General features: G+C 43.0%; 1 protein-coding gene across 2 annotated transcripts; it reads left to right on the top strand.

Annotated features, from left to right (window-relative positions):
• Nucleotides 1-554: 554 nt before the first annotated feature.
• On the top strand, nucleotides 555-17,063 carry grhl3 (grainyhead-like transcription factor 3). Of its 2 annotated transcripts, none has more exons than XM_035752716.2 (15): nucleotides 555-719; nucleotides 4,392-4,503; nucleotides 4,605-4,669; nucleotides 5,509-5,785; nucleotides 5,993-6,078; nucleotides 6,264-6,414; nucleotides 7,068-7,179; nucleotides 7,476-7,570; nucleotides 9,340-9,498; nucleotides 9,677-9,758; nucleotides 10,290-10,420; nucleotides 11,499-11,625; nucleotides 11,821-11,906; nucleotides 12,046-12,110; nucleotides 15,654-17,063. In XM_035752716.2, the coding sequence occupies exons 1-15, from the start codon at nucleotides 703-705 to the stop codon at nucleotides 15,769-15,771; spliced, it is 1,683 nt and encodes a 560-aa protein (XP_035608609.1). In that variant the 5' UTR covers nucleotides 555-702; the 3' UTR covers nucleotides 15,772-17,063. The 2 variants fall into 2 exon arrangements, with proteins under 2 accessions (XP_035608609.1, XP_035608608.1); XM_035752715.2 differs by having other exon boundaries at nucleotides 5,990-6,078.
• Nucleotides 17,064-18,258: the final 1,195 nt, after the last annotated feature.

Below are 18,258 nucleotides of genomic sequence, written 5' to 3'. Positions count from 1 at the left end.
CACATGAAAAGGAGCTTCTTTATAGGGAACATATTCTAATGTTTATCATGTGCCTCTTGTGGATAATTCAATATGCAATGTAACACATCCTTACAAATCCTAACCAAATATAAAGTATTGAACCACTACTCCCAACTACTCCCATCAAATAGTTTTGCAAGTGATAATTACAAACACAAGGGCACCAAAACCACCAGTTGAAATTTCACAACACCGTAGACTCAGAGAGAGAAAGTAATGATACTGAATTAACGTTACCATTTTAAAGCCTAGTTCCTGCAAAAACTATTTGGTTTACCACTCTAAATAAGAAGCCATTCACACCTTGGAGAAGCCAATCTCACTATTTTCTTTAACTCTCAATGAGATGCGTGAAACTCTGCCCAGCATTGTCCTGCTAAGTACCCACCACTCACGCCTGGTTTCTCACCAGCACTGAAACAGTTAACCCATCTACACCTGTCCTATCAGGCACCTGTCTCCAGAGCCCTCGGCCAATCAGGAGTGAGTGAGAAAAGCTACCTGTCGGCATGAAATAAATGTTGGGAGCCAATGTGGACAGGAATCAAACAAGCTCACTCAGCGGGACAAGTCTGCTTCTCTCTGCTAAGACTGACTGACAGCCTTTCACAAGAACACACAAACACACTAGAGGAGACTTTACCTAAAGAAGCCTGAGATCTACTGTCTTGGAAAGGAGTCATGACCAAAGAGATTGAGTAAGTTGACAATTGTTTCTGTGACATGCTATGTTTCATGGGGTTGGAGTTGGAGTTTCATGCTAGAATGTGTTATTTAAGGGAAATGTGTTTGGACTTGTAATAATTCATTTTATTTAAACGCTTTTAACAAAACCCAAAGTCACTTTATATACACAAGAAAATCAGCCGGATAAAAATAGTTAAAATCCCACGTTAAAATACGTAAGTATATAAAAGAACACTAAACATGATGACAGACTAACCAGGGAGAACACTAAACAGGAGGACAGACTAACCAGGGAGAACACTAAACAGGATGACAGACTAACCAGGGAGAACAATAAACAGGATGACAGACTAACCAGGGAGAACACTAAACAGGATGACAGACTAACCAGGGAGAACACTAAACAGGAGGACAGACTAACCATGGAGAACACTAAACAGGATGACAGACTAACCTGGGAGAACACTAAACAGGATGACAGACGAACCAGGGAGAACACGAAACATGATGACAGAGTAACCAGGGAGAACACTAAACAGGAGGACAGACTAACCAGGGAGAACACTAAACATGATGACAGACTAACCAGGGAGAACACTAAACAGGAGGACAGACTAACCAGGGAGAACACTAAACAGGAGGACAGACTAACCAGGGAGAACACTAAACAGGATGACAGACTAACCAGGGAGAACACTAAACATGATGACAGACTAACCAGGGAGAACACTAAACAGGAGGACAGACTAACCAGGGAGAACACTAAACAGGATGACAGACTAACCAGGGAGAACACTAAACAGGATGACAGACTAACCATGGAGAACACTAAACAGGATGACAGACTAACCAGGGAGAACACTAAACAGGAGGACAGACTAACCATGGAGAACACTAAACAGGATGACAGACTAACCTGGGAGAACACTAAACAGGATGACAGACTAACCAGGGAGAACACTAAACAGGATGACAGACGAACCAGGGAGAACACGAAACATGATGACAGACTAACCAGGGAGAACACTAAACAGGATGACAGACTAACCAGGGAGAACACTAAACAGGATGACAGACTAACCAGGGAGAACACTAAACAGGATGACAGACGAACCAGGGAGAACACGAAACATGATGACAGAGTAACCAGGGAGAACACTAAACAGGAGGACAGACTAACCAGGGAGAACACTAAACATGATGACAGAAAGTGAACTAGATAGAGGATGTGTGAAGAGCTGTGTCTTTTAGTGTGGACTTGAATTTATGTATGCATTGCGAGGTTCTGACATGGAGAGGGAGGGACTTCCAGAGTTGCACTGCTAAAAGCCCAGTCTTCCATGGAGCGGAGACTGGCATGACGGATGGTGACAAGACCAGTGTCAGAGGAGCGCAGTGAACAGGTGGTAGTGTAGGGGTGCAGGAGGTCAGTAAGGTATGTGGGCGCCAGTCCATTAAGTGCTTTGTAGGTGAGCATGAGCAATTTGTTGAGGGCGATGTGGTCCCAAGGTTTGGTTTTGTGTGAGGTCCCGTGCAGCGGAATTTTGATATGTTGAAGTCTGTCCCGTGTTTTGGCGGGGAGCCTGTAGAGAATGGCGTGGCAGGAATCCAAGTGTGATAAAAAAATCTAAAAAAGTGTGTATGAAGGTTGGGGTCAGTGAGAGAGGGGTCGTGAGAGGTTCTTGAGTTGGAAGAAGTCTGATGTTTGTGATGTTCCAGGATGTGGGGTTGAATAAAACACTGAGGTTCCTGACTGTGGAGTTGGAGTGGATGGTGCAGTCATCGATTCTCATGTTGACTCCATTTCCTGATGAGGGAGTTGGGGGGCCCATGAGCATGACCTCTTTTTTTTTTTTTTTTTTTTTTTGTCGTTTAATTTTAAAAACCATCCACATTTTAATTTCAGATAGTCCCCAAGAGAGGGGGAGATGTAGTGGAGTTAGTTTTTCATCTGGCCCCAATCTGACTTGTCTTGTGGTTTAACTTCCAAGGTGAAATGCAACCAGTCATATAGTCAAGTGTATTGGTTGGTTAGAATGACAGATGTAAGGCCTTTGGCTGAAACTGCTGTTGATTCTGCAACATTCTCCCCTCTTATAATTTTCATCTAAACTTTTCTGCCGAGGGCCAGAATAGAAAATTATGCAAGCGTTGACTTGTTCATTCATCTTCTGTTGTACAGTAGTTTGAGCCACTTAGACTTCCAGAGAGAGGGTGAGAAATCAGGCACTCGGGCCCCCCTTCTCTTTCTCTCTTTACATTGTGTAATGAGACCCCCATGTGAAAGGTGTGTTTTTAGAAAAGTGTGTGTCAGGTTTCTCCATTTTATATTTGACATTCTCTCTCTCCCCGCTATGTTGTGAATTTAAGCCGGCTCATGATTTAAACTGGCCTGTCCATAAGCCGTGTTGACACTAACCCAGGGGGTACAACACACAATGGGGGAGAGAGAAACGGGTATCCCCCGAATGTGTTAGAGGGGCTGGTTAATGACAATGTGTAATGAGTTGAATTACATAACAGTGTAGTAGTGAAACTCTAGACCGGGATTCTCTATTGTAACATCTGTATTGAGCATTATTTAGGGAAAGGAGAGTAGCTAATGAGATATTGTGGTGTTATAGTGTACTGAGGTGAGTGAGCGTACAGGGAGAGACAGCTGTGTCTTAGAACAGTGGTGGGTTGCAGTTTTGAGATGAAGCATTTTAGTAAACAGTTGAATGGAATTTATATAAGACGTATAGGTGATCACACAGTCTTACTTGATGCTAATATACCTTATTGTGACAGTCATTAAGAGTTTGGGTTGTAATCGTAACATCTTAGGTATTTTTCTTGCCATTCTCCCTCTCTCCTAATCAAACATAGTCGGCTGTCAATGCCTGGAGTCTTCCTCTGTTGTTAGCACATGATGTGGTAGCCCATAGGTAAATCTGCACTGTGCACTGCATGCTGGCCATTTCAGGACCACTTTACAGGAGAAGGCTTATTCCCATTCCCAGTAGCCAGGAAATTCCCAAAACAAATCCTACTTTTCTCTCTGTTTATCCTGGTCTGAGGAGTAACTCATCCTTCCCCCAAATCCCTTGTTTTGTTTCTGGCCTTTTGGCAATATTGAAACCCAGGGACTCCCAGGTGAGCGCTCCGGTCCGTAAATGTTTACTTTAGAAATCGTTATATGTTCCTAGGAAGGGAAAGGCTCAAATCAAAAAAGTTGTTTCTTTCTTTCCTGAAAAAACAAACACCATACAGTTCTGAGGTAACTTGATCATTTTGAGGTCATTACAAGGCATGTTTGTGTGTACATGAGCTCTTGGCCCCTGGCATGTTGAACTTCTCTGACACTTGCAGCCAAATATGATTAAGATCTGTGGTTTTGCAATCGAAACCCTCCAGAGGCAGGTATGTGCAGTGCTTAAGGTTGTTATTAGCATGCAGATGATCACACCATAAAGCCCTTGCATTTCTAATACACCAGTAAAGAGGCACTTCTATGGCCAAAACATGCTCATTGTTGCCTTTCTAATATATTATTGTATTATTTAAAAAAAGAAGAGGAATTTAATAACTAAATCCTTCACTGTAATGCCACATTCTGAATGGGAAGCCTACCATTTTGACCTGTAATAAAACTATAATGTAAGTTTATTCATGTGATGTTTCTCCTGGCCTGTTTGCTGCAGGACTCTGGGACTGGTCCTTCAGAACGAGAGCTTCAACTACCAGCGCTACAATAACTACAGCATGGACTCCTGGGCCTACACAGACGGCCTACTCGCATACGACCAGTGCAAGGTAACTGTGTGTCTGTGTGTTATACCACCTGTTCAACTTTGAGTCCTGTGTATAGATATTGTGCTGTATCAGTACTCACGGTTGTTGTTTCACTTTCACAGACACCCAAAGAGCAGAAGATGGTTGCATGCAGCCGAGGCAGTAGTATGTACAAGCCATCAGAGAGGTAAGATTGACTTCTGAGCAATTATTAACACTACCAAGAGTATGGACTTGATTGAGAGAGCCACCTGTCAATCTAGGGAGAGAGGCACTAGAGGGGTGTGCTTATGGCACAGATAAGGGGGTAAAGGGATTTTAAGTGGTTGCCGGGTGGTATTAGGAGTTCCCATGTCATGAAGTCAAGCCCATTGACATGGAGTCAAGCGGTAGAGGCAGGGCAGGGCTTTGGTGAGGTTAGAGTTGGGTGAGCTGGTGGCTAATCCCCATGTCAAACAGAGCCCCAAGGGATTATGGGCCGTGGTACACCTCCTTCTCATCATTCTCCTCCCTCCCCCGAACAACACTCTGACTCACAAAGGAGGAGAAGCAGCCCCAGCTCTGCAGCTCTCTCACCCTCTCTTTTGTCTGGGTTGAAAAATGGCCATCGGTGGGGCACGCTGTTGTCCCGTCAAACACACCCGTCAGTCCCACAGAGAAACTTATAGAAAGAGAGAAAACATTCCAGGATTAGGCTGTAAACAGTTCCTGCCCAGCTCTGTTTAGTTCACTTTCAGTAGCATTGTGTGCTTAGTGGACTCTGAGAACTAAACTGGCTTTATTCATGTTTTATGGACTTTGCCGCCTATTTTTACAGTCTGTAATTGTGTGCATGTGTGCTGTGTATCTGCTACTGTATAAAAGAGCTGGAGTTTATTCGAAGGAAGGAAGTACTTTTGACAATCAGTGTTTTGCGCGAGAGTACTATTTGTCAAACAACCCCATTGATTTCATTGAGTGTCAATCGAAGGGGTGGCGAATTGGGTTGGTCCTGTATCTAAACTCCTCCCCCTTCCCCCAATCCAGGACTATGATTGGCTCCTCCCCCGAGCTGGTCTCCCTGGAGACGCCAGCAAACATTATGAAGCTGCTGTCCGAGAACATTTCCTCCAACCATCCCCAGGAGGCACTGGAGCTGAACAGCAAGCTGTCATCCCTCTGTCCCCCCTCTGTCCCCCAAAACCCTCTCCCTCTCACTCCCAGTGCCGACACCTACCACAAGCAGGTCATAAACAACATCTTCGACTCCTTGCTCTCCCAGAAGTGGCCCACAGAGACAGCCTTCCCTGAGGCCACCACTGAGGTAAGCTTACAAGCACCAACAAGAGTAGCCATCTTGTTTTTTTTGTCTAAATCACAACTGGTGTTGTCCTTTGTACATTTTCATCTCTGGCAATGTCTCATCTTCCCCTTCACTTCTAGTTACCCTCCCTCCCTCCATCTCTCTCTTTCTTTTTGTCCTTTTCATATTCCCTCTTCTCACATTTTGTCTTGTGTCGCCCTGAAGCAGACTCTACCCTACAGCGATCCCTTTGCCGAGCAGCACAGCCCAGTTTACTCGGACTCTTACAGCAAATCCCCTCCAGAGAGATACAGGTAGCTATTTGCCCCCCGAGAATCAGATCAAATTATGACACCTGTGTGATGACTTCAAAGTCATCACGTCAGCTTGAACACTGAACTATTGTACGCCTAGTATCGGGGGCAATGGGGGGTAGAATTCCAATAGCAAAGCATAATGCTGTGCACTAACATTCTTCTCTGTTCTTTTCTGTCTCCAGGAACACTTTCCAGTTCATTCTGGGAGCCCCTCAAGCCATGCAGCACAAGTCGTCCGAGCTGCCCATGGTTTACCTCAACAAGGGCCAGTTCTACCCCATCTCCCTTCAGGGGGTGGACAGCTCAGCCAGTCTGATCCCCAACAAAGTCAAGGTGAGTCGAGCTTTGATGACATCACCCAGGAACATTTCCTCTATCCATAGGATGTTCTGTCTGACACAACCCCAGTGAAAGTATGTTCCTTAGGAATCTCCTGACAGAAGAAAATATATATATCTAGGTTCAACATTGTTGACTGTCTGAAACAAGTCGTGGTGAATTGGGGTGGGAAACCTTTTTCTCTCTTTCTGTGATGAGTGATTTCGGGTTTGGAGTTCCGCCAGGCACAGTACTTGGGCCATTGCATATTTCGTCTGGCGGGGCCAAACCCAATGCATGTCAGCCAGTTAGTCAGGCCCAAGTTCTTTGTGACTAAGTCAGAAGGAGAACAGGGGGAGAGGTGTGGTGCCAACGACCTGGGTGACAACCCTCTCTTTTGTCAAGTAAAAAGAGAGCACACACAAGCCCTGCTAATAGTTGGTGACAATACCAGGAGAGAATTGAGGATTTTGAATTATGATAACAGGGCCTGATGTCTGAATAAATCGTGCCCAGTTGTGCCTTTCTCAAAGTCGACGATGCACCAACAAAGATGTATAACCTACACAAAATGTACCTTGTCTGATGGCTCTCGCTCTCTCTCTCTCTCTCGGTCTTTCCCTCTTTCCCTATTTTCTCTCTCTTTGTTTGTGCCTCTCTTTCTCCAGACGGTGGTCATGGCGGTGTTTGAGAACGACAAGAGTGCAGAGATTCAGCTGAGGTGCTGGAATCACTGGCATGCACGGCAGCCGACCGTTAAGCAGAGAGTCATTGACATCGGTATGGCACCGCAACTTTGACCGTCTACACACAAACACATGTATAGTACAGAAACAGACAGTTACAAGGCTTTCCCCGTTGTCTTCTCTGAAGAATGTCATGGATACATGCCATAGGTCAACGTCTACAACAACAAATGCCACTGACTGGAAGATTTTTGCATGTTGTTTTTGTTGCTTTTTGTAAAGCCTGTATCTATTCTGAGCAGATAACCACTTCAATGAAAGACAATAACAATTCCAATGGTTCCAGAAATTTCTCTGAACTAAATCAATATCTTTCTATTGATCTTCTAGCTGACTACAAAGAGGTATTCAGTGGCATCAGCCACGTGGAAGAGGTGGCCTTCAACGCTTTGTCCTTCATCTGGAACCCCAATGAGGAAGCTAAGGTAAAAGCAGCGAGGAAACTGGAGCAACAGTGGAAAACGCACACACTGGCACTCACACAGATGATGTCGTAACGCTTGGCGCACCCCTATTATGTACCTAGCCACGCTACCCATTGAGCTGAAATGGGGCGATGAAGGAGCGCTGAGGGTTGGGAGGGGAGGAATCCCTGGCATGCGGCTGCCCCGGTGCAAGGGAAGAGCGTCACGTCGAGAGCGCTTACTGCAATCTGCTCACTGCCCCCCAGGGCATAAGGGTGGGGCAATAAAACTCACTGCGGGAGAGGGAATGAGAATGAGAAAGAGAAGGGAAAGGACGGGTTGGAAGGAATGAGAGAGAAACTCCTTTTAATAAACACGGAAGGCACTTGTTGTCACAACCATCCCTTTCCACTCCTGGCCCCTCACAATAGTATGTTCAAATCAATGCCTCTCATATCCTAAAATCTTACCAAGACCCAACCAGTGTGGAAACATTCTAGACTTTTCTGCTATACTGTACCTCTGTACATTTGTCCACATTGGAGGGTATTTACAATCCAATAAAGGTGTCATTACACCATGTGTCCATAGACTTCTAGTGTTTGTTTGGTAAAAAAAAAAAAACGAATTGTGCCAACGCCACCAATGTTCCTTATAGGAAACATCGCTGCACTCTATACTCCTCTGTAAACTGGTTATCTCTGTATACCCGTTGCAAGGCCCACCGGTTGATGCTTATTTACATTTTAGGCCTCACTCCCCCCTATCTGAGATATCTACTGCAGCCCTCATCCTCCACATACAACACCCGTTCTGCCAGTCACATTCTGTTAAAGGTCCCCAAAGCACACACATCCCTGGGTCGCTCCTTCGCTGCAGCTAGCGACTGGAACGAGCTGTAACAAACACTCAAACTGGACAGTTTTATCTTAATCTCTTCATTCATAGACTCAATCATGGACACTCTTACTGACAGTTGTGGCTGCTTTGTGTGACATATTGTTGTCTCTAGCTTCTTGCCCTTTGTGCTGTTGTTTGTGCCCAATTTTGTCTGTACCATGTTTTGTGCTGCTACCATATTGTGTTGCTACCATGTTGTTGTTATGTTGTGTTGCTACCATGCTGTGTTGTCATGTGTCACTGCCTTGCTATGTTGTTGTCTCTTGTCGTGACGTGTGTTTTGTCCTATATTTTATTTATTTTATTTTTAATCCTAGCCCCCGTCCCCACAGATGACTTTTTACCTTTTGGTAGGCCGTCACTGTAAATAAGAATTTGTTCTTAACTGACTTGCTTAGTTAAATGAAGGTTCATTTTTAAAAAATGGTTTAATGATTTTAAAGGTTCCAATAGCTGTGCAAGGACCTTTAACCTTTTACGGCAGTGGGCTAAATCAGGGTCACAGAGTGTTTCTTGGTAGTCTTAAACAAATCTACAGTGAAACAAAATATACACCTCTCACACATGGTTCTGGGCCTACAAAAAAAGAAAACTGTACCATGTCAGATATAGAGTTGAAATGTATTCAATTTTGAGTTTGCATCCCAATATTACACTTTACACACAACAGAGAAGACTGAAATATAGCAAAACCGTTTGACATCGATACACCGTATTTTCTGCGGCTTTTAAAAAATAATGTTCATTCATTATGAATAACATTTCACCCATGAGGCCACTAGGTCATTTGACGACAGGAAAGTGCTACAGGGCAGCAAAACTGTTCTAGAAAGTTCCAATTCAACTGTTGTCTGACATCCTGTGTAACCCTCTTCTTCTCTCTCCTCCAGGTGTACATTGGCATTAACTCTCTGAGCACAGACTTCTCCTCTCAGAAGGGAGTGAAGGGGCTTCCTCTCAACCTCCAGATCGACACATATGACTTCAGCAGCGGCACCAACCGCCTTATCCACAGAGCAGCCTGCCAGGTCAAAATCTTCTGCGATAAGGTCAGTGAAGATCTCTCTCCACTGTGCTAGCTATGCTCATCCATGACAGACATTTTCTTTTGTGTGTTTTGTTGTTGTTTGTTTTTAAAGAAATGCACCTGTTGTACGGCTGACTCATTTGTTAAATGAGGAGTAAAAGTGTCAGAGTTGAGCTTTGACCGTCTGTCTTTTTCCTCAGGGTGCAGAGAGGAAGATGAGGGATGAAGAGAGGAAAAGGAGCAAGAGGAGGGTCAAGACAATCATTGACTCAAGCAACAACAGTAAGTCTACCTCAGGCTCTTATTACTAATATAATGACAGCCTACTACATCCACCAACAAAATAATCCACCTATACATCATGTTGTGTGCCAGAACATGCAAATAAGGAATTTAATTATAGTTTGGGTATCTTTCATCAGTTTGTTTTTATCGTGAAGCTTGGCCTTCCCAAGTCCAATTCAACTCCATTGCGTGAATGAAAATGTACTCTGACTAGATCAGCAGTGGAGCAAGACACCAACCCAAGCAAGAAATACATCCTGTATTTTAAGTCTGTGATTGTAATTTAACACCTCATGGGTTTCTAATTTTTTTTTTGAATTTGGGGATTTAGCCCCATTTTGTATGAATAGCATCCAACTCTTTCTGAAAGAGAATAACTAGTGGTGCATTACAATATCATAGAGCCAGTTTCCGACACTCAGGTAAACCTTACTCATAGACTAAAGAGCACCGGGTAAACCAGTCCTTTATACCTTAGGCCAGTCTGTAACGCCAATTCTAAACCAGTGTTCTCCTCTGCCTCCTCAGCCAACAAGTCAGTAGTGTCCAGCTCAATGGGAAGTGGCAGCACCTTCTTCAAGACCCTGGAGGACCACGTCACCAACCCTGTCCTCTTCATCCCAGAGATGCACCTCTCCAACATGCAGCGATGCGGCCTGGTAGGTTCCCTCCCCCCATCCCTTATCCACTCCCCCTTTATTTTCCTGTCTTCTCCTTTCTCTCTCTCTCTCTTTCTGGGATTGAGGGATCTTGGAGTTCACCACCACAAGAGTGAGTTGAGTCATGTTCCCTGCTATCCCTGGACTGTAGCTCCAGGCTGACGGCACACAGAGGGGGGGATAGTGTGGGAAAAAAAATGTTGTGGGAAAAGTGGGTTGGGATGGGAGAGTGAGGAGAGACAGACGCCGAGATCAGACAATCTAATTGGTGGGTCGTTCAGTTTCCTCGACTCGAAACTCTACTCAAGTGTGACTGAAACACGGATTAACCTGCGGGGGCTTAGACAAAGACGCACACACACACACAAGTCCCCCTTTTCAGTGTTGTTGACACAAGCCAGTGGAGGTGGAAGGGCTGCTGTCCTGACAGGCCTTTAGTTCCCACAGTCTGAGCTTTAGAGAGTGGGGAAGGAGAGTGTGTATGTGCTCAGTATGCCTAGTAAGGTCTGCATGCCAGCCCCTTTCCAGCATTACTTCCCTAGTGTTAATGAACACACACTTATTAGACAGTACGTAGATTATATACATCTTCACAGCTTTAAGAGAGGAAAGCAAGGTAGAGATGTGACCTAATTCAGGCTAAAGGTGAAAGGGGGTACCTTGCATTTTGGAGGGGGGGGGTGGGGGTTTCAAGACTTGAGTATCGTAAATCATTCCATCGCTCAAAGAAAATGTCTTCGATAACTTTCTTAGAAAAGGTCAGCTTCTTTAGAGGGGAGCGACATCAACATGACTCGTGAAAGAGTCTGGAAATGTTCTGTTCTATTATATACAATGTGACTCGCTGACCGGTTGTGAGACAAACATCTCTGAACGTCAGACAAACGTCTTGTCTGGAACCTTTTATCTGTCTGCATCTGCGTCACCATTCATGTGCGTATCGACAGATTCGTGACAATAACATTCATACTCATGACTGTTACAACCATGCAATGACTGGGGATGGGAAATGAAGCAATAATATTCTACGGAGGAGTTGGACCTAATCGTTTTACATATCTCCTATTTCTCCGTGTAGGCACCCCCCACAACACTGGAGGAGGTTGAAAAGAGCTCACTGAAGAGACTTTACCCTAATCGACTGGAACAAAGCAATGGTAGCCCACCACCAAGCAAGCAGGCCAAATGCGAGGAGCAGCAGCGAGGTAAAGAAGAATTTCTGAATTGAAAGTAATGTACTTCCTGTATTGAAATGGAATTGGCTCAAACCCAAACCTGTTGTACAGACAATACATATAGTATGAGGCAAAGAATAAGTGGTCAATATGCAAAGCAAAGCCCTGCTGTGGTCCTTGTCTGGCACACACAACCTGAAGTATTCTGTTACCTTGTTTTTGCAGTACTCCTGTACGTGAGAACCGAGTCAGAGGAAGTGTTCGATGCTCTCATGCTCAGCAGCCCAACCCTGAAAGGCCTAAGACAAGCGGTAGGTAGTACACTCATGATACTTGTTCCTTCCTTACCCAACCTTGTTGTCATGCTCCAAGCATCTCATCCAGCAACCAGGAGAAGATACCGTGGGAGTTGAGACCGTGACACTCATCTTTCGTTTGTTCCTTTCTCAGATTTCTGAAAAGTACGCCATGCAACAGGAGACCATTGGGAACATCTACAAGAAATGCAAAAAAGGGTAAGTTACTTTTTAAACCAAGGCCCTGCATTGATCTGTGTTTTTATTTTATTTTGGGGGGGGGGGGTTTACATCAGGAGGAATAAGTGTTAGCATTAGCTATGCTACATAATTACCAATAGTATTAGCATGTAACATTAGCAAGATAGGAAAATTAGGGAAATTGTTTGGATTTGATTCAAGGAAAACTCCTCCCAAAAATAATTAGTCTATTGTTGAAACGTTTTACTTTCAAGATGCACTATACATGCAAAAGTATGTGGACACCCCTTCAAATTAGTGGATTTGGCTTTTTCAGCCACACCTGTTGCTGACAGGTGTATACAATCGAGCACACAGCCATACAATCTCCATAGACAAATATTGGCAGTAAAATGGCCTTACTGAAGAGCTCAGTGACTTTCAATGTGGCACCGTCATAGGATGCCACATTTCCAACAAGTCAGTTAATCAAATTTCTGCCCTGCTAGAGCTTCCTCGGTCAACTGTAAGTGCTGTTATTGGGAAGTGGAAACGTCTAAGAGCAACAACGTTTCAGCCGTGAATTGGTAGGCCGCACAAGCTCACAGTACGGGACTGCCGAGTGCTGAAGCGCGTAAAAATCGTCTGTCCTTGGTGCAACACCTCAGTACCAAGTTCCCAACTGCCTCTGGAAGTGACATCAGCACAAGAACTGTTCTTCGGGAGCTTCATGAAATGGGTTTCCATAAGATCACCATGCGTAAAGCCACGTGTCGGCTTGAGTGGTGTAAAGCTTGCGACCATTAGACTCTGGAGCAGTGGAAACGCGCTCTCTAGAGGGATAAATCAGGCTTCAGCATCTGGCAGTCTGAAGGACGAATATGGGTTTGGCGGATGCCAGGAGAACGCTACCTGCCCGACTGCATAGTGCCAACTGTAAAGTTTGGTGGAGGAGGAATAATCGTCTGGGGCTGTTTTTCAATGTTTGGGCTTAGTTCCAGTGAAAGGAAATCGTAATGCTACAGCATACAATGACATTCTAGATGATTTTGTGCTTTCAACTTTGGCAACAGTTTGAGGAAATCGCTTTCCTGTTTCAGCATGACAATGACCCCCTTGCACAAAGTGAGATCCATAGAGAAATGGTTTGTCGAGACTGGTGTGGAAGAACTTGACTGGCCTGCACAGAACCCTGACCTCAACCCCATCGAACACCTTTGGGATGAATTGGAACACCGACTCCGAGCCAGACCTAATAGCCCAACATCCCGACCTCAATGATGCTCTTGTGGTTGAATGGAAGCAAGTCCCCGCAGCAATGTTCCAACATCTAGTGGACAGCCTTCCCAGAAGAATGGAGGCTGTTATAGCAGCAAAGGGGGACCAACTCCATATTAATGCCTATAATTTTGGAATGAGATGTTCGACGAGCATACTTTTGGTCATGCAGCATATAACTTTCAAAATACTGAAATCATCCCTGTATAATGCTGCAAAATGCATCATACGGGATGATTTCTGTATTTTGAAAGTTACATATCTTGGTAGGTTGAATCTAAGTTGAATCTTGCTTGAATTTTGGTCTTTCCTCAGTAAGGAAGGCAACTAAAGTTGACAGACCGGCTAGGTGAGCTAGCTAGCTCTGTCTCCTGGAATGTGATAATTGCAGCTCTTCCAAAAAACACAGGATGGAAAGATTTTAAAACTAGGCTGGATGCGTCACCCTATTCTTTTACTTTACAGTATTTATGTTCCTCTAATCTGATCTAACCATCCCATAGCTACACCAAGAAGTGTTCTGGTCTATTTACTTCAGAGAGTGAAAAGAGGGTGGCACCTTATTGAGCAACAATGTGGAGTCCAGGTGGTTGACATTAAATAGGACTAGCCTTTGAAAAAGAGCTGGTCTCCCTATTGGCAGTATGTCAACTATGAAATTAAATAATGGTGGCCATTTTGTTTTCAATGTTTGCGCCAAAGGCTGTGTCCGAAATCGGTCTTGCCAAATACTTACTAAAATGTCCTATGTACTAATTCTACTACATACTATTTAGAACATACTGTTTAGTAAAAACGAATGCAGTTATCAACAAATATCAACATACTAGGCTCACCCATCCTGAGAACCTGTCATCTAGTGTGCAATTGATTCCCGCCATTCGTTCTTTTGGTCACAGTGCGTCCGCTTATTTCATTATCGAAGGTCTTTATCAAACACATGCAAGTCTGGAAAGACAATTCTCTTCCTTAATAATGTGCAGCAAGTTCTACTAGATGAAAAGCAGTAATGAGTACAGCATCCTGGCATTTAAATCTGCAATATGTAACTTTTTGGGCAACCTGATCAAATTCACATAGAAATGTGAGGTATATTGATCTGTCATTCTCATTGAAAGCAAGTCTAAGAAGTAGTAGATCTGTTCTATGTGCACTATTTCTATGGTTCCCGTTCTTAAGTTTAGTTTTTGCATCTTTTATATTTGGTTTTGTACACCAGCTTCAAAAAGCTGAAAATACAATAGATATTTCACAGTACTTTAGATGGTACAATGATTCTCTACACTTGCTTGTTTTGTCACATTAACTATTTGAATTTTAGCAACCAGAAAATGGCAGAACTGTTTGTGCATATTGCACATACTCGATTTTAGACATTTCACATTTTTAGACATTAGACATTTCACATACTATAAAACGTACTCTTTTCGCATAACTAAAATGCCTTCTATTTAGAATGCAAGTATATGTATGCATATTTGGATGTCACCATAGTCTCTGGGGAAAAATTCTGTACTATTCTAATTTTATAGTGTACATCGAAGGTCTTTGTTTACTGAATAGGTGACATTTCCATAAGCTTCAGATCTACCACTAGTAGTAAAGTAGGCCTGTTGTAGGTGTCTTCACACAAGCATTCATACCAATGAAGATTTTTTATTTTTTTTATTTTACTAGGTAAGTCAGTTAAGAACAAATTCTTATTTTCAATGACGGCCTAGGAACAGTGGGTTAACTGTCTGTTCAGGGGCAGAACGACAGATTTGTCAGCTCGGGGATTCGAACTTGCAACCTTTCGGTCAGCAATTTTTGTCCAACGCTCTAACCACTAGGCTACGCTGCCGCCCCATGTAACTAACATGTTCCGAGGAAGTAATCTGTTGAAGCTGACTTGATGGAGTAGATCACTGTCACCTAGAATGTTGTGTGGTTATTCTGTCACACTGCCTGAAAGGCTTTAATAACTTTGACTGAAGTTGAGTTTGCCCTGGGGTTTGAATGGAGAAGCCAACAGGTTATGTCTCATTCCGCTTATAGTGTTCAATCAGTCCCTTCCCTCCGGGTAGCGTGAGCAGGCAGTTCGCTTGATTATCAACAGAGCTTTACTTACCGTAAAGACGGGTTGCCCTATGGGAAAAGGAGTCTGGCCTGATAAATTGTCTGCAGTGTTGAGGGAATTGTAGGCTTCTCACTCTTGTTTCGTGACTACAAAATGTATCAGCCAGACAGCAGAAAACTGGTAATTTACATAGCATATTCCCCCCTACAAGACATTAATCTGTTATTTGTCTGTTTATTTTGCAGGATTTTCGTCAACATGGATGACAACATCATTGAACACTACAGCAACCACTCAGCATTCCTCATAGAGATCTCTGAAATCATGTGCGGTCAGTTCCAGGTCACTCTCATGGAGTTATGAAGAGAGGGGGCGGACATTTTTGATGTTCGGCCCACCCCATTGCAAAGTGTGGCCAATCAAACTGCCTGCCGATTTCAACTTTTTAAGCACTACTCTGTGAGAGACTCTTGGCTAGCCCAAGATGGCAAAGACCAATGAGGCCAAAGAAGACAAGCTACACCCACCATTAGTTCAACCATCGAACCGACTTCAGACCAAGAGCTTTATACCAATGCCAGTCACTGCCTTTGTAAATGCAATTTAACCCCCTTATGACTTTTTACTGTAGTATATATTTTATAACAGAGCGATTCTGATTAATTATGCTGTAAATATTTTATGTAAATAGAAATTAATATGACATATGAGTGATAGTATAACCCATTTTCCACAAACATCCAAAGCTATGTATTTCCATTTCAGGAGACATACCGTCCATGCATGTTGTCAACTTTTCCAAAGACTGCCATTCTTGCTGCTTTTCATGTACTTATCATTTCTTCCAAGGGATCTCAAGTAATGGGAATGATGCCATTGTGTTGGATTATATATGTTTTTCACTATATTACAGATGTGGGATCTTAATTTGTGCCAGTTTGCTACAGCAGGAAAATAATCCTGCAGCAATAGGGAATGTGAAGTATTATGTGGATTATAATAAATTTACATTTTTGTAGGGGTTGATATATTTTGCATAAGGGAAAATCAAGTGACATTTCTAAGTGGAAGCAAACTTTAAAACCCCTTTTTAAACCTCAAATACACTACGAGTTAAACATTTCCTGCATCCTTATCCTGATCAATTAAGATCCTACATCTGTGTATTTCTCTGACCATAATGTTTGCTATTATAGTGCTACCAATAGTATAATGCATGTAGCCTGTTAGTTTCACACCCCAGAATTCTCCAACCAGGGACTTTTTTTAGAACCAAAGTCACACATTTCCCACTTCGGCGAGTATTGTAAGTCGCTCTGGATAAGAGCGTCTGCTAAATGACTTAAATGTAATGTAAATGTATTGCCTTCACAAAAACCTGAGTGGCCTTCTTTCATAGAGGACTGTACACATTTCTAGGTTGTATTGTAACCATCACATTTTTCCCCTAAGGACCTGTGCCTGAACAACTTGATACCTTATCAACCCCTGTCAAAATCTTTCAGTTGAGTTTACTTGTATGTTTTTGCAACATTTCAATTCTCTATCTATATCCCTGTAATGTAATATGATTTTAGCATGGCAATCCTTTTGTATTGATACTCTTCTTAGTTTTTGTTGTTTTTGAAAGAATATAAAAAATATACAAAATAAAATATGTCTTTTAGTGGTTTTAGTATGCTAAAGTTTGAAGATGACTTAAAATGAATTCACTTCAACTCAAATCTTACTGAATGATGACATGATAAGAATACCCTAGACCAGTACAGGCCTATAGCCTATAGCACAGGCCCTTTCCATCTAGCACGTAACGTTCTGAGAACTATATGTTTCTTCCAGGTTGGTGAGAGCGTGGTTGTCCTATGTTTATTTTGAATACAACCTCCCCACAACATTCTGGGAACCATATGTTTCTTCTGTGGAATATTTCAGTTAGCAGTGTTAAGTCTTCTTGAAACATGTTCTCAGAACGTTATTTAATTACCTTCAAATAACCAATAATTTCTGTTCTCAGAACCTCCCTGCAACCAAAAAATGAACGTTCCCAGAACAGGCAGAATTTTCACTTATGGTCTCAGAAAATAAAATAAAAACGTTCAATTTTGCCAGTCAGGAAATGTATCACTTAGTTCCCAGAACCAATGGGAAACCAAAAACATACGTCCCCACAACTTCCAATGAACCAAATGTGCTAGCTGGGTTAATACCAGACAGATTGCTCAAAAGTGACTTAAAAATTGGATGTCTATCCATGTCCTCAGGACGTTGGGAATGCCTTCAAAACTGGCTACTAGGGGCAACAGTGAGCTCTATTGCCATCAAGTAGGCTTGGGTTTTGCCAATAATCCCATGACTCTCGATCATAAGGTTGAGTGTTCACTCACTCCATGCTTTTTTGTTTTAGACCTATCCCAAACATTAACCCTTAACCTTACAAATTTGACATTTGGAGCAACTTCAAAATTTGATGTTTTGAGAAACGGAATGATACTGAGCAGGAGGACTCTGAAGGAGTCAACTCAGAGTGTCAAATACTCTTCGAAATTTGACGTTTGGAGAAACATCTTATTCTGCAGTGAGACTGTGAGAGCTTGTTGCTTAATTCATGTACACGTGTGTGTCTAGTCCTGTCTGCTTATTTTATATCAGACATCACAAACCAAATTCTTATTCTGTTATATAAGGTTAAGTATCTCTATCATCTTGAGTGTGTGTGTATACATGAGTGTACTGTATGCATGAGTCTGTGTCTATGTGCACGTTTGTGCCTGTCTGTCTGTTTAGCCAGTTTATTGGATGAACCCTCTTGCCTCTTCCTTATCCTTACCCGTTTGTTCCAGCATGCGAGCT

Source organism: Oncorhynchus keta, chromosome 35, assembly GCF_023373465.1.
Source record: "Oncorhynchus keta strain PuntledgeMale-10-30-2019 chromosome 35, Oket_V2, whole genome shotgun sequence".
Lineage (NCBI taxonomy): Eukaryota > Metazoa > Chordata > Actinopteri > Salmoniformes > Salmonidae > Oncorhynchus > Oncorhynchus keta.
This window is presented reverse-complemented; position numbering and strand designations above follow the sequence as displayed.